The following is a 21,598-nucleotide window of genomic DNA, read 5'->3' as shown; positions in this document are numbered from 1 at the left end:
CAGAAGTATCCCACTGTACACATGAACCCTGATACCGCTCTTCAAAAAAAATAAATACAGGTGGGGTAGGTGTGTGTGTGATTGTTTAGCACGTGTGGGATGTCTAATTTGGTCACAAGACTCGTGTCTATTCCTATCGCGCCTTGGGACCGCTACTGTTCTGATGAGGAGGAGGAAAATAGGAACTACATTTCACTACTCTGAGAGTCATCCTACCTAACTGCAAAGCAGGGCACTGCATACACTCGAGAGGATGTGAATCCACTTCTTCCACAAAGCACTTATGTGCTAAGCCTCCAAACTGTTGGCCAGAAGATCTAAAGTTTATTTTCCCCTCGGTATACCTCACACAGTAAACCTACACGTGCTTCTTTGAGGGTACGCTGGTTGGAGTCACTGGGGGGGTTTTGGAGGCTGCTTCGACCCTTCTGGCATGAAGATAATCATGAAGCAGCATCAGCTGCTGGATCACATGCTACATAATGAAACCGCTGAACACAATTGTGATTTGGATCCCCCAATTTATTTCAGATCTGATAGAGAGAGAATTAACATTTGTATGTAATTATTTACGGCACCACATAATTGCCCATAATGATTAATCTGCATTATCCCTTCATTCCAGTGAAACCAGAGACCAGTATTGGATTTTTGGAACCAATGTTGATGACATTGTGGCTGCTGGCCCCATTTTTACATTTAATATGTCAGACTTCACTCTAAAAGGCAGTTAAACTCCTGTAAAAGGGTGGAGCCTGATGGGAAGACTGAGTAGCAATAACTGGACCCATACATCATCTCTTTTATGTACTGTATTTAAGAAATATTACACAAAAACTACAAAAAAATCATCACATTTTTCAGCCCTATGCCCCAGATGTAATGCTCAAATGGTTTCCCAATTAATTTACCAAGTGTACCAATAAAAAAAATTAAAAATCAAACTAGAGATGCGCGGATCAACCAGCCAGGGAGCGGAATCGGCTGATATCCAGCGCTCCTGGCTTTGACCGGTGACCGGCCGGTCAGCCTCACATTTGTCTGATTACAAGCTGGTCCGTTTCATGCACGCACAACACACACACTGCGGGGCAGGGAAAAAGTCAAACGTAAACTCACATTCACATGCCAAAATATCATTAGTGTTGAAGCTCCTTACTGTAAGCAAAGACACAAAGTTTGCCAAAGCAAACCAGAAGAAAAGCTACGGCTTACTTTGGCAAGTCTGAATAGATTTGTTCGTAGCAACAAACCTAATCGGGGTCATAAATCACCTTCACTCAACTGAAAATGGACATTTTAAAGAAGCTAGCAAAGGGAAAGTGGCTAAAGCTAAAGCTATCCAGAAGTCAGAGCTAGCCACGAGCCAGCAGCCTCGGTATGAGCAAAAGATCAAAGCAGTTAGGAGGAAAAATATGGAGACAAGAAGAAAAGAGAAAAAGGTTTCATAAATCTGCTTCACCTACTTTTTTTTTTCTCTTTTGGCTAAAGCAGTATTCATTTATTCAGGTAAAGGTGATTCAATCTTCTTCACTTTAACTAACAGGAACTGAGAGAAGACCCAGTAACAATCTGCATGTTGGATTTAAGACGTAATAACTTATTTTATTAAAGAAATGATACTGTTTCTAGCTACTCAGAGAATCACAATTTATTATCTAACACTAAACATTTTATTATTGGTGGTTGAAAGTCATTAATATTCATACTATACACTATACACTTATATATATAATGATTTATTAATAGGGGAGAAAGACCATAATAGCATCGTTTTGTGCAGTTTGCAAATAGAGATTGAAGAGCAATGTTTAAATAAACATCAGTATAACACTACACCCCATCCAAAGCCAGAAATCCTGGTAAATCCCCTAACCGCACAATTTGGTAGCTCAAAAGAATAACTTTTTAGTGCTATGGTTAAAAATCACCCCAAGATATTATATTATGCAAAAACTGGGTAATACAAGACAATAATAGCTCCGTTTTGGGAAATTCTCGAACACTGAGACTGATGTCTACCTTTCAAATAAGCATGAACTGATACACTGTTACACACCATCAACACTAGAAATGCTGTAAAGTCTCCAGACTGAAGTTAATATAAGGATAAGTACACTGTAGCAACATCAAATTTCCCCCCCAAAGCCAAGTCTCAAAACACCGCCGGTCTTCAACATGAATCAGTCGAGAGATTTCTCCTTGCAATTCATCACAGAAAATCAGGGTCCCAAAAACTAAACAAATATTCTCCACCGGCTGCAAAAGAACATTTTTCTTGCTGACATTTTCATACCATTTCAGTGCAGGGGCTGAGATGAAAGTACAGCAGGGTGATCCACCTACATTAACGTCCTAGTCAAGTCATTTGTCCTCAGCGCTGTCGCCCCAGGCAGGACCTTATTAGGTTAGAGAGAGCCCCGGTTCCTACGCAGAGTGACAACAAAACACGGGCCGCTCAGCAGCAGGCCAGATGGATATTGAAGCCGACAAGCTACTCTCGACAATTCCCAAAATCTGACCAGAGCTGAAGATGCAGGGTGCCGTTATGAATCCTCTGTCACCCTGAAAAATGCAGGACTTCCCCGGTGCTGCACTGGAATGCAATACAGACTGATTGTGTGTTGTTGGGTTGGCGGGGAGAGCAGCACGCTCATTTAAAATCGGAGAAGGGCAACGGCAGAGGCAGGAAATCAGTAGCTAATTTCTCTGAACTCATACTGCTGAAAGCACTCAGCTTCTTCTTCCCTTTTTCTTTTTTTTCTTCCTTTCACTGGCTTTATTTGCCCTCGTTAGCTGAGCATTCAGTCATTCACTGCTTGCTGCACCGATTTATAAACGCACTGCTGCTCTGTAGCTACTTTGTAGCTTTGACTCAACAGAGCACTTCCTCCCACTCCACTGTGATGACATCAGAGCCTAATGAGAAAAACAGCAGTGTCAATAACCAAACGGGAAAGATCCCATTATTAGGCCACAGCGGTATAAATTACTTTCTCTCTCTACCGCAACCACACCCCTGTTCTGCTGGCTTCACAGGTCAGAGTTCAACTCTTGCCGTGTCGTCAGCAATAAAGACTTTTTTTAAAAATCAAGAATGGAAAAAAAAAATAAGGAAGGGAGACAGCGTGCTTTGCAGGAGCCAGGGTACCAGATGCTGTAACATTTTCCAGTATTTACCCTCCTCCTGAAGATTAGCTTTACAGACGGCCTTCTCTGTGATTTTATAGACGTTTCTTGGAAAGTCAAGCGTCCCGATTTAAGGAACTAAGGAAAACTGAACGTCACCCACCCCAGTTTGCTTCTGAAACCTTAATGGTGTCAGCGGGTAAGAGGTATAAAAATACGTCAGTGTTTTACATACACACACTGAGTCTGGGGGGAGGGGGGTAATTCGTTAAGCATGTGGCACAAAGCACAGTGGAAAAATGGTCTGTACAGATGAGGGTTGTTAGTTTTTGTTTTCCCTAAAAGGCCAACGGTAAAAATTTAAACCCAGTGGAGATTTTGGAGTAATAATATAAATCTATGGATGAATTTTCTGCCTTTTACTTTTTTTAATGACATTATTTACTGGTTAATTTTTATAGTCTGCAAAATGTCAGAAAGAAAGTTTATGGTCACATTTCATGTCTTCAAACGTTCAGACTGCACATGTTTAATGAGAAAACATAGAAAAGTGGTGAAACTGCACGTACAGAATGTATGAATATTAAACTTAAGGACCACGTATGCTTTTTCTTATTTTCTGTCATATGTACAGTGTCACAGTGGTGTGCTATCATATTTAACACTCAAAATTTTGAAGCTCGGTGCTCTAGTTTCAGACTGCTTTTTTTTTTTTCATTTTTTACGTTTGGGTCTGTGTGATGTCAATGACAGGGGATATCTCGAAAACTGCCATCTCAGCTCTTGCTGTGAGAGTACAGAAGCTCCGCCCACTTTTTTTATTTAAGAGGGGCCGCCAATCCAGTCTAAAAGAAATGTGACCTTAAATGCAGAGGAATTAAACCAGCTCGATTCACAGCATGAAGTGATGAGCTAGATCAGGGCTCGGCAACCTGCGGCTCCGGAGCCGCATGTGGCTCTTTAGTCTGTATAGTGCGGCTCCGCGTGGTTTGGGAAAATAAATTTGAAGTATTTAGCTGAAGTGTATTTTATTTATGTTAGATCTTTTTTAATTTGTAGTTCTAAATTGGAAGATTATTGTGATATTGAAATATAAAAATAAAATTATATTCTATTATTTTTTCCATGGCTCAAAATAGAGCAGGGCGATATGGCCAAAAATATTTATCACGATATATATTTGAAAATTTGCGATAACGATATAACCGACGATATAATTGATGCGAGACAAAATACAACTCCACAACATTACTAGCGCAAAAAGACAACCTTCCATTTATTTTCACTTAAACAAGAAGCTGGTTTTTATGTACATTAAAGCTTTATAAAAATGTAACAGTGCAAATGCAAATTCCTTGCTGAAAGTTTAACCAAAAGGCATTTCCAGTAGAAATGGGCTGACATATCCTGAGCATAACCATGTATAATATCCACTGAAGTTAAAAAGAGGTGCTTTGCAACATTAAACTGCAGTGTGCAGTACGCATTTTTCGGACCATAAGGTGCACGGGATTATAAGGCACATTAAGCGAAACAAAGCAGTCAGATAAATCAAACTTTATTAAACTCATTCTTCTTGCTTCCTCCACTTCTGTACCATTGATTCATTAATGTTGAATTCTCTGGCAGCTGCTCTATTCCCATGTTGCAGTATATTAATGACTAACCTCGTATTGTGGATGGATTATCTCAGTTGTTCTCCTGACTGAAGTTTGGTCCGTTTACAGCATCCTGCCATGCGATTGCATTTGTCTCTAACCATGAAGAACCTTAACGTTAACTTTTATAAGTGGAAAAGTGTTAGTGTTCGTCCTCCAGCTTCACTGTTTATGTTATGCTAATATAGCTGTGTCGCTAGCGATCACGTAGCACATCATTATATACCAGCTAGCCCAACTTCAGTAACCCTACAAACGTCACTGCTGTTTAGTTTCCTGTCTTCATTTATGTTGGAAGTGATAGCAGAGCTGTACGTTTGATTTTTTTCAGAAATCTCTCAGTCAGAACATGCAATATCATGCTTAGGTAACTAGCAAAACTAGCGAGCTAACTTCCGCTAGCTTCCTGCTAACTTCTAACTCCGTTAAATGTAATAACTTTTGTTTTCATGGATGCCTGGAAGTTAAACTTTATAGTTACACCTGGTAAAGCAGCAATGCTGATCGTTTTATTAAAGATGAAAGAATTTAGACAGTTTTTAACGCTCAGTGATGCTGCAGTGTTGTTTGACCTGAAGCGTACGGAGTTTAGGACCCAGATTACTCCCAGATTTAAGAGCATCTTAGTCCGACAAATACGACAATAACGACGGCCGCTTGCATGTTCTGCAAAAAAAATGTGCTTTGTCGTGTATCTGACGGACAAACACCAAATAAGTTCCACATCACTGAAGTTGCACCATTTTTACAAACCAATTCTGGTTCATCTGTTTCACTCAACAATCGGCCATGTGCGTATGAAAACAAAGGCACTGCGCATGCGCGTTTTACTCCCATTCTATCGCGATATTTCATTTTCCTATCGTTGCCTAACATTATACCGGTATTACCGTGAACGGTATAATATGGCCCAGCCCTAGCTCAAAATAAGCGCGGAAGCCGGTTAACCCGCCGAAACGCCGTGCATTTATCGAGACTTTCAACCCCAGGTAGGCTAATTATGGATCTTCGGATCCACATTATGACAGCAGCTATTCTCAATCGTGAGCTATGTTAAAAACAAACACCGCTCACGCCTCACAGATGACACCTTACAGCCCTGCGTAAAGATGACGTGACTTCGTACAGCCCCGATTTGCAGACGCTGTGCGCAGAGGTTCGGGAGCAGAAGTCCCTTTGTAAACAAACATATGTTCAGCATATCTTTATTGACCACTTCTCACACACGGTTGCTGTACGCATACAGCCGGCTGTAGCTTTTCAGCTCACAACCCGACACATACCAACAACAGCATAGACGGCACAGAGGTTAAGGCGGCGAGGCGCGATTGCGGGTGCCGCTCAGGTACGTCCTCCTAGACCACGCCCCGTCATACACATTAACCAGGTAAAATACATATTTAGGCAGAATTTTGCAAATATCTATTTTTCTTTTTTCAGCAGCATAGTGCTCCAAAATCCCAAAGGCGATATAAGGGTGGCGGCTCACAACAGTTTTTGTTTGCTGGATCATTTTAGTTCAGCTGGGTGTCTTTCCTTTTGTTATATTTCTTTAAGAGTTCAAAATGTGTTAATTACATAAACAAAATGTAATTTTCTCTGTAGCACTTCATGGATTTCATAAGCAACACACCTTAGTTGTTCACACAAAGCATAAAGGTAAAAAACAATATATACAGTGTTATCTTGATTTTAGATGTCAAAAAGTATTTGCGGCTCCCAGTGTTTTCTTTTGCGTGGAAACCGGGTCCAAATGGCTCTTTGGGTGTTAAAGGTTGCTGACCCCTGAGCTAGACAAAGGTCCAAAGAAGGATTATTTTAGGACACTTAACGTGGAGTTGGAAATGAATCTAACGGCTGCCCTTCATTTGTTTGACTTCATCAGACCTGCAATGACAGCATTAGAAGAGAAATTCACTTGCTATATAAAAATATAGGGCTGGAAGATGTTTTTAATAACTCGCTAGTGCACTAGGAGCATTACACAATGGACTACAGCATATAAGCTTCATCTGGTTTTCACCAATATCTGTGTGACGGCATCCCATAAAATCCAGGGCCTTAAATAAGGATCTCAGGGATCAGTGCGGTTATAATGCCCCCTCCAGTTTGAGATGTGATCCCATTAGCTGGAAACAAAGCCTCTTTGCTGCCAGTGATAGGGCAAATCTGTTCCTGCACCATCTAGGGAAGGAGGGGGTTCTCCTACTCTAATTTCCGGACTGTCCAGCCAGTTCACGTTCAATACGTTTTAGGGGCTGAAGCTATTGATCCGTGCTCTTCTCTCCGACTCTCTCTCACACACACACACTCTTTTCCCTGCACATCTGTTTTTAAGTGCATTACATTTCTAGCCGTGTCTGTCAGCACTCCCTCGACTGACAGCAGGACGACGTTAAAGCCAGCCATTTAGTTTTCCAAACTGGAGCAAACAAGCCACTTCACCTCCATTACTGGAGCTTTCAGCGATGGAGAAATAGCTTTCTGTCTTCCACTGGAGTACTTCACCCTACATAATCCACTTTAATGTTATCCAGAGCATCTTCGGGTCCTCATGTGACGCTCTATTAATAACAATATTTGACCATTTTGGGATCAATGAGGGAAAGGGGGGAAAAAACAACAACAAACTGATTATGCTGACTGCTAGTCCATTTTAGCAGTGGTGCTCATAAAAGCAGGGGTGTTAGGATCCAGGCAATTGGACTGATGAGGTTTAGGCTCCTTGGTAAAATGATCATTGTTTACTCTAGATAGCCTGCAGTCTGCCCCCCCACCAAAAAAAAGGTCAAACAGTCAGATATGGACACTGACTCGTTGTAAAGCAAATGTTGTACACACTTATGCCACATAGGAATGTTTTCTTTCGTGTTTGGTGTAGTAAAATGCTGGATGTGTTTACATTCTTCACCCTCAGCCAGGGCTGTCTGGGTTTTCATAGATGATCTTTGGACAGGTTTTCGAATAACTAACCAGTTAACTATGAACCAGGCCAATACAAACCGGATTACTGCTATTCCCCTTTAAATTAACTGTCTGAGCTTCACCGTAGCATCTATAACAGTCCAGTTAACGCAGTGAGTTACTTTGTTACTAATCCAGCTCCATCTTCAAACAGCATGTAGAGTCATCTACAGCTGTGGTGGCATTTCCTGCACAGCTGGTAATGGGATGAGCAGTCACAGGCCTGTGTGCTGGGCCCTCCGCTACAGCTCTAAACTATCCGCAACTATCACACTGATCACGCATCTGAAACACCGGTAAATCGTGAGATTACATTAACAGCATAGGCCAAATTATTAAGAGAAACCTGGCCTTGCACCACGATTGCGTTTAGCCGTCTTTGCCTTATTGTATTAGGAAAAAGAAAAAAAAGAAAAAAACAAAAAACAATCCTCTCTGTACCTGACCAACCTCGCCCATTCCTCCTGTGCCGTCGATGCGGGGACGCTTGCACTCAGCGCCGGTCGAGTCCACCAGAGCCGCCGCTGTCTGTCCGTCGGGCTCCGGGTCTCCTCGCTTCATGCCGCGAACAGCTGCAGGAGCGCCACCGGGGTTGGGATGCACCCCGGCCATGGGGTCCAGCTCTCTATCCCGGTCTATGAGACCCCGGGATACAGGCAGCATGATGGATGCAACGTCGGTCGACATTAACATTTAAAAATCTTTTGTTCCCTCTCTTCAGCTAAACGGGGCTAAAATAACCTAATCTAGTGCACCTCTGTGCTTAAATCGTCGGAGGGATTAAAACAGTCTTTTAATAATCCAAGTAGCTTTCACTGTATTTTGGGCCTTTGTATGATTCCCCCCCAGTGAGTTGATGTATCTGGAAATGTTTTGGCTGCCTGGCTTAAAAAATGTCACTTGAAAAAAAAAATATATATATATATAAAAGGAAATCTCACACAAGCACCGTTTTCCCTGTTATTTCATAACAGAGTCCCCTGTAATGCGAGCAGCTCTGTCGGGCTAATTTGCAGCTCTGTAGCCCCTGTCTGCTGACCGTGTATGTATTTACTGCGGGGATGCCTAAGAGGCCTACGTTATTTCAGATCATAACAAGCCAATTAAACAAACACCGATCAAAACAATGGCTCCTGAGCTTAGCCTACTGCCTAGTTTCCATTTGCTCCCCCCTCTCTTTCTCTCTCTCTTTTTTAACCCCACTCCAGGAGAGCTGTGTGTTTTTTAAGAGCACAACATCAATACCCTACCGCAACCTCAAGATGAAAAAAACCCTCAACATGTCTTCCCCGTCGCCCTTTTTCCTCCCTGTTAGCCACAGACTTTTACCACAGAGCAGAGGTTCACTGAAAGTCAATCCTCCTCAGGAGCTCTCTCTTCCCATGTTAGTCCGCAAGTCTGCGCTTAAAGAAAAGACGGCTTCTTCCCTCCCCCCCAAAAAAACAAAAACAATAAAGCCAACCAACCAACCGAAGGACGGACAGGCGGACGGACGGACGCCGGGGCTGCAGCGTTTCCTTCTCCCTCTCTTTCTCTCGCTTATTATTTTCTTTCCGCTCTCCGCTTTCCCGGTGTGTTCATGTAGCGTGTGTGTTACAGAAAGGAAACTGTCCTCCCTCCCTCCTTTCCACCCTCCTCCTACTCTCTTGGTGTAGTCATTCCCCTCCTCCTATCTTCCGCTCTTGCCTTTGAACGCAGAGCCAGGCAGCCATGCAGCCTACAAAATACACGCAGTGTGCCGCAGTGCTTCCATACATTTCACCGAGGGGGAGGTGTGTGTGTGAGAGAGAGAAGGGGCGACACGCACTACAATTCAACCCCTCTCCCCAAAAAATAAAACTGTAACTGTAAGCTGCTTTTACTATTCACATTTTTGTTTGTGCGCAGTTCTTCAAAATAAAAGTTTTTGCTCTTTAATGTTGGCCACATTACATGGCTGAATATTGAAAGGGGTGGGCTGCTCGGGAAGATTTCATGCCTAACTCATTACACAACCGATACGCAGGCCAAGGTCTTCACACAAGCCCAGCTGTGAGTCATGCAGCATGGAGTACCTTATGTTCCTCTGGCATTTTTATTGCTTGGATGACACCCAGTGGTCAAAGGGTACCATGGGAAAGGAGCACTTCAAAGGGGAACTGTTGTAGCGATTTAAAATACAAACAAGAGCAGACTTGCAGAGGTTTATTACATGTGTTGGTTCAGCACAATCTCCAGTCGCTTGACCTGAATTGTCCCAGTTTAATTTATTTTGGAAAAAAAACCTTTTGCAGGAGCCATGACTCCTCCCACTCTACCTTGCAAACATTCTCGTTTTCCCTCCCCAACTCTGATAACTGGATATTTCGGGATATACACTTATAATCACAGTTGAGTGACTTCTGCACAATAAAGTCTCCCTTGCACATTACCGCAATGCACAGGTTTAGCATTTTAATCATTAAGAATATGCAACGGTTGTTTTTGGATCTCATGCTTTATAGCCTTTATGCCACACAGACAGCTGCAGCCTTACATTTATCATTTTCACATGTGGATTCTCAGAGTTAGTTTCTATGCAAAAATAATAAAATTCAAGCTTAATAGTAAAGTAGACAACTGCCCAAGGACACCAAGAGCCAGGGGTTTACTGTGAGTTGCACCTAAAAGGGTCTTTTAGGTGATTTGTGCCTTATTAAATAAACTCGAAGCTCAGCCCTTATTAGTGGGGCGACATTGGAGCATCTGTGGCTGAGGTGGTAATGATGGATTGTTCCACAGCTCCTCTAGTCTGTATGTCAGTGTATATCTGAGCAGGTTACTGAACCAAGCTGGCCCTAATGCATCCATCGGCACATGTGTGAATGCTAGACAAAGTGTTAAGACCAGGGATGTCAAACTCATTTACATTGCAGGCTAATCTTATGTGGGTCAGACCAGTGAAACACCCCTTTCTTTGAGTGTACAGAAACTAAAATATACAATCTCCAAGACAGTTAGTATAAGGAAAATAATTTAAATTAACAGGATGTCTCAGTTTTTCCTACATGATAAAGAAGTGCAGCTGTAGTAGAAGAAGAGTTCTGCTGACAGATTTACATACAATTTTTAGCTTAGAAATGTACCAAAAATCAAGAAATTATCAGGGTGTAGGGAAGGTTTACATACAAAAAAAAACAACCTGTAATGCTTTGTCCAAAATAGAAGTCCACCACTACATTCTCCAAAGTTGTCCAGTGGGCCAGATTGGAGGCTTTGCCAGTCCAATTCTTGCCATTGGGTCTCATTTGTGACACCTCTTTCAGGGAGGGAGGGAGGAGGGGGGGGGGTGTACTAAGTACTCAAATTGAGTTGGGAAGTGCCATCAGAAGGTTTCCCCTGGCATACATGGTGGCTTTTTTGTAGAATGTGTTCAGTCACAGTTGTATTACTACTTGAAGCTGCATAATAATCATGAATAACATTCACATTCAAACTGTGGAACGAGCTTCCTTTAGAGATTAGACAGGCCAGTTCTTTATCCGTTTTTAAGTCACTCTTGAAAACCCACCTCTTTACCCTGGCCTTTGACACCGTGAGATGTTGGTTTTTATTTTAGTTGATTCGATGCCATTTTATCTTGTTTTTGTTTTAATATAGGGCTGTTTTAATTTTGTGTTTTATTTATTTTGGTTTTTTCTGTTATTCTATTGTTTTAACTTCTTTTCTGTACAGCACTTTGTTCCTGTGCTGGGTATTTTAAAGTGCTTTATAAATAAAATTGGATACTGTGTAATGAGGTCAAGCATGTCATTTCTGTCCATGCTGAGGTTTCTACCTCATTCTTCGTGCATAGCCTCCAGTCATCCTGCTCTAAACATGCACATAGACTGAGCCCATGTGGGCTCAGTCTACTCCACAATGATAGCATGTCCACACAAAGTTGCCTCCCACTTTTTTTGATGTACTGCCACTTCCTACTGTAAAAGCTAACGGCTGTCAGTTTAAAATAAAAAAATAAATAAATAAAATAAAAATAAAATAAAAAAACCCACACATGCTACTTGAGAGCTTTTATTGGTAGTTACGAGTGATGGCTGAGGCCTGAAAAAGAAAAGGGGAGAAAAAAAAAAAAAAAAAAAAAAGGGGCAAAGAAATGGTTAAGAAATTAACTTTGAAGTATATAAACAAGACGTAAACACAGCTGTTTTACTAGTCAGACAATCATCTTGGCTAATTTCATGCATTTACTGTGGTGTAACTGAAAAAACAGGAAATGGCTCCGTCTGAATTAATAATTCAAAACTGTCCTCATTACTAAAACATTGTCCTGCTGTCATATGGAACTGTAGCTACTACTGGCTCTCTGGCTGTTCTCGGAGAGTAGGCGGCTTGTGAAGGAGTTCATTCATGGCAGTTTTGTTGCGATCCACCCGAGTTCACAAGAGTGTGCTGGGTGATTTGAGGACAGAGCGCTAATTATCCTCACCGTCACTGGCCAAAGCATCCTTCAACACAAGGACCATCACGTGGCGAGCAGATTTCAGTCGAACACATGAAGTAGATCTGAGAGGGAAGAAAAGTAGAGCAGGATTTAATGTTGTGTCCAGTCTCCAGAGTGTGCAGCGTAATATTACAAACAGCTGCTGGCAATTGAGATGGGGCCAGAATTTGCAGCTTACAAAATGGCTCCTCCACATCTCATTAGGAATGCTGCCTAAGAGATTTAGAGATATAGCCACAAATCGTCTTCAGACAACACGTTTCCACTAGATGAAAAGATAACTCATCTGAACTGGCACTAATAGAGAGTCTAACAAGCACACATTTGTTCACATTTTAACCAAATTAAGACAGGAAGCCTGGATACTGTACTGTGCAAGAGTCCCGAGTCACCCCTCATGTCTTTACAGTTTCCTTGCAAGGAGTCACACTTGTAATTTTTAACATGTGTTAAAACAGTTTATACCCAATAAGTGTATCCAGAACAAATGTTGTACATGTATACATGTCAACTGTTATGTCACAGGACATTATGAAATCATGTTTATCATTTCAAGTTTGATTTTAACATGCAGGTCTGTGTCTCTGTAAGCTTTGAGCTAACAGAAAGGTGTATTTTTGCAAAGCCATGGCATCAAAAAAAAAAGTCATATCCCAATTTAACAAACAATCCTATGTCTACAGAAGTATTTACATGCCTATAGAGTAGCCCAAAACCATTATATGCAGAACTCAAGTGGCTGTGTTCCTGCTTACCTCTTCATCCAGATCCTTAAACTCACCATCAGGAAGGAACTGGAATGTTGTGATGGTGAAGCGGCGGGTCTGAGCATCAGGAGAAAGTGGCTGAGGATGCGATGGAACAGCCTGTGGCGGTGCTGGGTCCAAAGGGTTGGGACATCTGTGGAATAGATGAGAGCCAATGTGATAACACGTTTTACTTTCCATGTAAAAATCAAATATTTGTGAGAAGAAAGTTTTGATACTCCTACGGACCTCTCCTCCTCCTACGAGCTCAGTTTTTTCCCCTCCTATGTTCTTTTCACATTTTTAAACCTACCCATTGTACAGCAGCACCCACACAGCTTTTCCAGAGCGGGGGTAGGCCACGCAGAAGTGTACCAGCAGAACTAAAGTGGGATCTGGAGAGTTGAGGAGCCGCACTTCCAGATTGAGAGGCTTCCCCAGCATCATCTTCAAGGGCTGGTGATACTGTGGGTAGTACCTTTTGTACTGGTCATCTGCCGTGTAGGTATATAGGAATAGCATTTCACTCTTTCATAAGCAAGCACAAGATCTCAAAGCTGAACTGGATGCAGTTTAAGATATTCATACACTGCCTAAATATTTAATTTCCCAACAATTGTTTGTTATTCAATTATTTTTCCAATCCATCCCAACCAGTGTTGAATGGTTATTTGATATTAAAAAGCATTTTGTCTTGAAATTAGTACAATTTACCTTCAGCAATCCTTAGCTGAACTCCAAATGCCCCATAGGACTGAATTTCAGGACCGAGGGTGGGAGTTTTAACTATGTAGCTCACAGTCAGAACTGTTCCTGGCATGTACCTGCACTCCACCAGCAGCCTGAGAATTAAGACAGAAGATGTGATAAATAATATCTAGACAGTTTAATCATTTGTCATTTCTTCATCTTTGTTGCATGTTATTCATCCACCAAACTGTCCATCATGGAGTTATTCACTCCATCCTTCAGTGACATGACCGAAGCTTTCTGTGAACACTGTGGGCATATTAAAGGTAAATATGGGTCTGACCTGACAGGAGAATCTCTTGTGATAGTGCCATAGTTGAGGCTGATTGCCTGAACCATGTTGATGACTTCTACCATATAGACAACAGTTTCCCCCAACATCTGTTAGGACGGGGAAAAGAAATTTCTTAATGCAAACCAAAGGAATCATGGAATACAACTGGACTTTTCATTATTTTCCCCAATTAGCTATAGACTCATTAAATCAGCACTCTAGTAACTATAGGAAACACTAAATATTAGAAGTAAATTTGTGCACTGGTCAAATCTCACCACTCTGCGTGTCCCACAGCCATCCATCGGGATCTTAAACAAGGCGTAGTCAGAAGTCACTTTCTGAGGTCTGCAGGTGAAGTTGCCGGCAGCGACAAGCAGGGCAGGGGAAAGAGGGGGCTCCGTGATGGAGGCAGGCACAGAGAAGACAAAGTGGCGGTCAATAGTGCACTCTGGAGGGGGATGCAGAAAGACAAACACAGATACACATGCACAGTTATGTAAAGGTCAGATGAACCAAAGGTCAGAAATCTCAGGAGGCAATTGATAATGAGACCCAAGGTATCTTATACCCTTTTCACATTTTGTGTCACTGCCAGCTTGAATCATGCTGCGCTGGCCCTGAATATCCCTCTTCACACATCCAGCAGCTGTAGCGCTTACATTTCTGCACCCAAAACATCTCAAATGTACTCAGCTAAGTGGTGTGAAAAAGCCAGTGGGGACGCAGACTGCAGCTCACCATCCATGGGGTAGTAGCAGGCAGGGGGGTGCTTGTTGAAGCAGCAGCCCATGGAGAGGCACTGTGTCTGGGATAGAGAGCTGGATCCACAGGGGAGACGCTGTTCGTGAGGAAGGTTGCACTCTGAGGGACAGCACGACAAATGTCAGCCACACAGTTAAAATAACTCTGAATGGCCAGGAGAAAACATCCTTTGGCAAATTGAACAGCCTTTCAGAGGAGTAAATATTAAGTCTATCTACCTTGCCTGGGCCCCGAGATGGTAACCGGACAGGAAAACTGAGACTCCTTTTTGCCATTTAGTGTCATGTAGATGACAGTGATGATGTATAGTGTACCCTTTTAGAGAAAAATGTTTATACCAGAGTTAATAGGCACATAAAATAGTCAATTATACAAAAAGGTCATATGCTCAGTGTGAAATCCAAGTCAATACTTGCCTGCACACTCATGTGGCAGCGTGAGTGCAACTGTAGATTCAAATGGATTTTGCCATCTTTGCCTTTGCTTGCAGAGTACCCACATTGCTTTGGGGCATCCTTGAGGTTCATCTGGTTCCCCTTGATGTCTGAAAAATACATTTGGAAACGCACAACAAGTTATTTTTGTGTGCACTTTAAAGCGGCACAATTATAGATCTCAGCAGGCGTAAGGGGCTCCGTTTAAGCACTCCCCAGTCAAAATAAAGACCAAGTCTGCCACTCCCACTCACAGTAAACCAAAGCCCCTGAACTATGTAGTAGTCAACTCATGCAGAGATGATGGCAAACATATGCACCTGGAACGCATACACCACCACACAGACGCACACACCTTTAACAACTATTTCTGAAATGGGACCAAAGGGGAGCTCCACAGTCATCTCATGAGAAGAGCAGAAGATTTTAGGCTTTGGAACAGCAGACGGGCCGATCCCATCCTTGGTGGTGCTTGGTGGGGTTGGTGTGGGTAGTGGGGCATCTGTAGCAAGATTGTCAGAGGGGCTTTGAAATGGGCACTCCAGGTCCACAGTCCTGTACTGCGCCATGGAGAAGTCCCAAAACCGTAGAGGTAAGGAAATGGTCGTGGGAGTCTACAGCAAGAGAAATCAAAATCAATAAGAGCAACCACGCATGGTTTCAAGCGCCTGTATTCAAAAATAAAGTCTGCCAGTGGAGGTCACAAAACAGTTCAGCAGTTGGGTTGCAGAGAACATATTTAATTTAAAAAAAAAAAAAAAAACTCCACCCAACACAGATGCATGCAGAACCAGTGCTGCATAGTCCATATGGGATTAATCATAAATATGCGCTGCTGACTAGGAAGAACTGCCCGGCTGTGTTCTATATGCAAGCAGGACTTGCTGTAGTGACAACACAAATGGTGCAAACTGCCATCATCAGCAATTCAAAATAGCTTTATATCTTGCCATGTTGCTGTAGAGGACTGCAGTTCATCTGTGCATTTGTTCCCCCCATCCATTTATTCATAGAGTAATGAAAATTTAACAGACAAAAGAAAAATGGAAAGCAACCAGGCAACAGACTCAGAAATTAACAGTTTAACCAACACTTGAATAATTTTCCTGTCAGTCTGTCATTGTGATACCACTCAGTATCACAGTACTCAAGGATTCCCTTTGAGCTGCCTTGTTTTTAATGCACGTGCCATTTTATCCTGCATATCCAAAACAATCGTCCACAAGAACAAAACCACTGACAGGTGAAGGAAACATTGATCGTTGATCATGTCATTACAATGCTGTGTTCTCTTTAACCTGCTGGAACCTGGCATCCTTTTGGCTCATTAGTATGACAACACCCACCTAAACACCATTACAATCTGAGCAGATAGAGGTCAGGTGTCAATGCCATAACAAGTCAGAACTGCTTTGATGGATAAATTGAACCTACACAAAATTTCAGGAGGTGGTTCTAAAGTTGTGTCTGACCGATGTTGACGTCTCATTCCAATTCAATGACTACACGCCTGAAGTTGGACATTGCATCATCAGCAACATTACGCGATTAAAAGACATACAACGGCTGCCTTATTTTCCAAGTTAGACATTTTCAATAATGCACACAGTTGGCATTTTGGGAATCAGTGTGCTATGCTCCCATTACAAAACACACAAAGCAACAATGCAAAAAAAACCCCACAACAAACACAAAAATGACAGACTAAACGCACTGATCCCACCTGTAAGTAGCTGTGGCAGGCAGGCAGAGGAGAGTGGAGAATTACCCCAAAGCCCTCAGTCATCTGTAGCATGTACCCACAGAATGGAGCCACACTGGAGACGAAAGTCCAGATGTTTGTTTGGTCTGGAGTAGGAACCAATATTAGTTAGATAACTGCAGATTACATACATTTTTCATCTTGAAAGTAAAACCTGATTCAAACATACTGACAGTGTTTCTAAGCTCATCTGGGAAAAGCTACGTTATTTCAGACGTAAATGCACGCTTATTTTAAAACCATGGTTTTCTCCAATGTCTCTGGTGACAAAAATAAACAAACCAGCTTGTTCTTTCTGAAAGTCAGATTCTAAATTCTTACCTTACTATAACTGATTAATTATGAATGCAACAATAAAAACATACGGAAGCTAAACAAACAATGTTTCACCGTGTTTGAAAGGTTTAAATGTTAAAACATTTAAACAGGTCAGAGCCTGGTTAGAAATTAATTTCCACAGGAAATTATACTTGAGTCAGTGCGCCCCTGCCTCCACAAAAAGTGATGAAGACAAATTGTGTCGAACCTTCCACTAGAAAAAACTAAATCTTTGAGGGAAAAAATTAATAAATTCTTTAAAGCCATTGTAGGTTTCATCTTTGGTACATAAGTTTTACTAAGTTTGAGACTTCTACATGGTAAATGACCTGTATTTGTATAGCGCTTTACACTACATTTAGTCACACACACACACACACACACACACACGATGGCAAGCTACATTGTAGCCACAGCTGCCCTGGGGCGCACTGACAGAGGCGAGGCTGCCGGACACTGGCGCCACCGGGCCCTCTGACCACCACCATGGGATACATCACTGGGTTTTTTTTCCCCTTAAGTAATTGCACAATTTGTATGTCTAATGTAGCAAACATGACACCTAGTTAAATACTTATTAGTTATGAGTTAGAGTTATGGTTTAAAAATAAAATAAACATACATGTCAAATATTAAGTATATTTTGCTGTGATTTCTTCAGCAGCACCTCAAATCACAAATATACCTGACTAAGGATTTCTTCTTTAACCGAGGCAGCTGGCAGTAAAATAATATAAAGTGTCACAGCTAGTCTGTTTATCTAACTACTTGCCAACACAAAGAGCTCTTATGTTTGGACAAACACCAACCTTTGACCTGTATAGAGTCTGGGTGAGTAAAAGGCAAGAAAGCAACCATCCTCCCAGTCATACACTGGAGATTAGGAGTCCATGGAGAGGGCCCAGCTGGGGTTGTAGAGCTTGTGGTGGGGGGAGTAGTAGTGGTGGTGGAAGGCTTTGGTGTCGTCACAGGTGGTTGAATCTCTGGATACCGAGGCAGAGGGGGGTGGGGTGGAATGTAGTGTGGTGGGTAGAGAGTATGATAAACATGGTAAGGATAAGAGCTACATATTGTGTGACTGTAAGGCAGACAGATCTCTTGTGGAACTGGTTTCTGAGGTTCCTCATTGGCAGGTGTTGGAGATTCAGCTGGTTGTAGGTAAAACAGATTTGAGAGAAAGTTGTAACCCCTGGTTTTAATAGGGTCAAGTGGAGCAGCAGAAGGTTTTTGGTAGGACACTGGCCAATAACCATAATAGGAGCTGTAAGAAGAAGCTGGAGGACCTATAGGCTGTTTAGACTGAGATGGAGGAGGATATTGTGGACCAGGAGGCAGAGGAACAGGTGGCTGGTTTACTGGTTCAGGATAGTAAGGCATCTGAAGATAGTACTGAGGGTAAAGAGGATGTGATGGAGGTTTGGCTGGTTTTGTAAGTGGAGGAACAGTAGTAGTGGTGGTTTGAGGTGGTGTGGTTGTAGCTGGTGTCACTGTTGGGTAGTAGAATGACATATGGGAGTAATCAAATAGATACTGAGGAGGTAAATTAGGCACTTGATGTGGAGACTGTCCATTTTCAAGTGGACGAGGATTGGGATCAGGCCTGGCCAGCACCATGACTGGAGAACGGTAGTGAGAAGGTGGATATTTCAAGGAGCCAAAAGAATAAGGTGACTTCCCAGGAAAATTGGGCTGGTAACCGGGAGGACTGTCACCGGTGGGCTGAGGTGGCTCTTTGGCTTGTGGCCCAGGAGGGTCGAGCTGGAGGAACTGGGGCAGCTGGGGGAACTGGAGACCAGGATAGCTGTAGTCAGGATAGCCCGGAAATTTTCCGTGTTCTGGGGTTGGAGGTGGAGGAGGGGAAGGTCCAACGGGATCTGGGATGTTGGGATACTGAGGGTTGTCGGGAGACAAAGGTGGAGACCAAGGTGTAGAGGGTGCATAGGGGAACCAAGAAGTGACTGGGCAGGAGAGAATGTATTCATTATCACCAAATACAAGCTCAAGCTGGAGACCATCCTGTGGGGGGGGAAAAAATTAAAAGAAGTGTTGCAGATATTATTGCAAGCAAACAGTCTGGTAATCCAGTTAAAATAGGAAAACTTACTCTACTGGTGAAACAAGGAGCACTGGAGTAGATGAACAAAGTATGCTCCTCAGACTGGGAGTCTATATAGTACGCACACTGTTCAGATACAAATGGATGCAAAGCTCCATTCACTGCAAGACATTGAACATACTTTTGTTTTTGTTTTTTTACTCAATTGACAATGAAAACCACCAGTGTTTAAAAATTGCATAAATTTCCACTATTCTTCAAGACCAGAAGCATTAAGCTATCTCCTAACTTTACATAAAATACACACACAAAACAAAAAACCTTTCACTCCCAATGCAGGTATATCCTTCTCCTGTGCATGTATCTGCACTGCCATGCCAAAGGAGGAGCAGAAGACTGAGGGTGGTGAAAGAGGGAACAAGGGTGTAGGAGTGGATATCCGAATTGGGCAGGAGAGCTTCAGCGGGGTGCCCCACCACAGCAGGGGCAGCATGTAACTGTTATTCTGACAGAAAGCAGCACGACAAAGTCAGGGGCAGTTAACACAGACCACGAGAGACGATGATGGGCGTCAAACGCTGCTGCTGGTACCTCCTGGGTGATGTAACAGGCGTCGTATGGCACCATCATCTCAAGGTCACTCCACGATGTCCTCAGAGTGTAACCACAGTATGGAGGCAACTGAAACACCGAGATCGGAGAGGTTCCCACTGTAGAAACAAAAAGTGTAAAGAACTGTGGGGTGGGGGGGGGGGGGTGTTGTTTTTTTAATTTCTTATATATTGAAATCACATGTGGTGAGCCCTCCCTCTGAATATAATGGTATAATGGCACAAAAAATAAAATAAAATAAATAAAAAGAAGTACCCCAAAACAAAAAAAAACAAAACACACAAGACATGTCTTCCAACACCACAAACTTACCTCTGTCCACTGACAGGTGTGTAAATCCTTGACCGGAGGCAGTGAAGACCATGACATCATCATCACACTCCACCAGAGGACTCATAGCCTGCCACTCAGAAAAATGTGTACTGGACTCAGAGGATAGGCCCAAAACCTCCCCCTGAAAACCTAGAGGATTAAAAAGCCAAATACACATCAAAGATGTAGTTCTTGTCTTTAAATTACCCACCCAGTTTGGCATAGCAGTCATTAGATGTGCTGGGTATTGTTTGTTAATGATAGAAATGTGTAGCAGAAGCAGAAGTGACTGTTTTATCCTTCATGCTGGCTGCGCCCTACATTTCCCAGAATGCAAGTCGCTCACAGTTTAGTTTTCAGGTGTGCTGCAGCTATATGGGTATCCTTACTATACCCGACCCAAACTGACTCAAAGGAATTCCTACTGAAGCAACTAAAGGCTTAATAAACGCCAGCCTTTACTCACCACATAAACCACCTGTGAATAACATATGAGAGTTTGAGGTTAACCTGTAAAATCTGCTTGATGTCCATGTACAGACTCTGGAGTCGAGGACTTTGGTTTCACGCTAACATTCCCAATATTCCAAGACAAACTCTCGGGCACAAATTTGACGTCTGACTTCTTAAGGTCTTGTGCACTAAGATGTGGGTGTGGCTCTCCAGATCCAGGCTGAAGTTGAAGCTTGTGAAGTCTCTGTTCGTTAGATTCGCGCAGATCACCATATCCTGTCCCGGTGTGCTGTCCAGCTGGAGTTTTGTCCTGTTTAATCCTCTCCCCTTCTGTAGCTGTAAAACCATCCTCCCACTGTCCTAAACTTACTGAACAACACAGCTGAAACACGTAAAAATAAACAGTTGCCACAAATAAAAATATACTTTTTCCTCTTTTCTGTTTGCAAGACATCGCCGGAATGGACGCTTCTTGCCCGCGTGCGCGCAGAGGGCCTCACCTGAACGCGAAGGTGATCAATTAAGTCATCAAGCACGAGCCAATTAAAAAGCCTGCACAGAGAGAGAGCGAGAGAGGCTGTCGAGCGAAAGGCTTGATGGGAAATTTGATAACGTTAGCACCAGAATGAATATGTTTGCAAGTCTTTGGGTGAGTCTGGCTGTTATTGTTTTAAGGTTATATTATATGGTCCATCAGTTTTAGTATGTTAGGTAATTTTTAACGTCATTTCTAACAATTCCTGAAACTCAAAGACATCAGAACATTTTGGAAGCTCAGTATTTTGTAATTTTTTTATGAAATTAAATACAAACTTAAAATATTACCTAATTATCAAAGTAGTTGATTTTTACTTTAAAATTCGAATTGATGAAATATTATTGTGAAATGTTTTGTTTCTTGCG

The 21,598-nt window shown here is 42.4% G+C and overlaps 2 protein-coding genes across 8 annotated transcripts in view; both read right to left on the bottom strand.

Moving 5' to 3' along the window:
• The window catches only part of rbfox2 (RNA binding fox-1 homolog 2), a 43,596-nt gene extending 34,217 nt beyond the window's left edge, over positions 1-9,379 (bottom strand). For 3 of the 7 annotated variants that reach the window (XM_080879290.1, XM_080879292.1, XM_080879291.1), the window contains exon 1: positions 8,193-9,378. In XM_080879290.1, coding sequence (XP_080735416.1) covers positions 8,193-8,444 — 252 coding nt within the window. In that variant the 5' untranslated portion in view covers positions 8,445-9,378. Of the gene's footprint in view, positions 1-2,296; positions 2,826-8,192 lie in introns of those variants that run through there. The other 4 variants (XR_013971290.1, XR_013971291.1, XM_080879293.1 and 1 more) reach the window with 3 other exon arrangements.
• A 2,408-nt stretch (positions 9,380-11,787) lies between these two features.
• LOC308394920 (uncharacterized protein) lies at positions 11,788-21,598 on the bottom strand. The gene is made up of 18 exons (XM_080879532.1): positions 20,753-21,598; positions 20,243-20,392; positions 19,910-20,028; positions 19,640-19,823; positions 19,367-19,479; positions 18,072-19,278; positions 16,906-17,030; positions 15,538-15,796; positions 15,165-15,292; positions 14,967-15,063; positions 14,725-14,847; positions 14,262-14,434; positions 13,993-14,090; positions 13,674-13,801; positions 13,273-13,453; positions 12,969-13,113; positions 12,199-12,275; positions 11,788-11,813 (listed from the first exon to the last, which is right to left on the bottom strand). The coding sequence occupies exons 1-17, from the start codon at positions 21,147-21,149 to the stop codon at positions 12,201-12,203; spliced, it is 3,702 nt and encodes a 1,233-aa protein (XP_080735658.1). The 5' UTR covers positions 21,150-21,598; the 3' UTR covers positions 11,788-11,813; positions 12,199-12,200.

Source organism: Rhamphochromis sp. 'chilingali', assembly GCF_963969265.1.
Source record: "Rhamphochromis sp. 'chilingali' genome assembly, chromosome: 4".
Classification (NCBI taxonomy): Eukaryota; Metazoa; Chordata; class Actinopteri; order Cichliformes; family Cichlidae; genus Rhamphochromis; species Rhamphochromis sp. 'chilingali'.
This window is presented reverse-complemented; position numbering and strand designations above follow the sequence as displayed.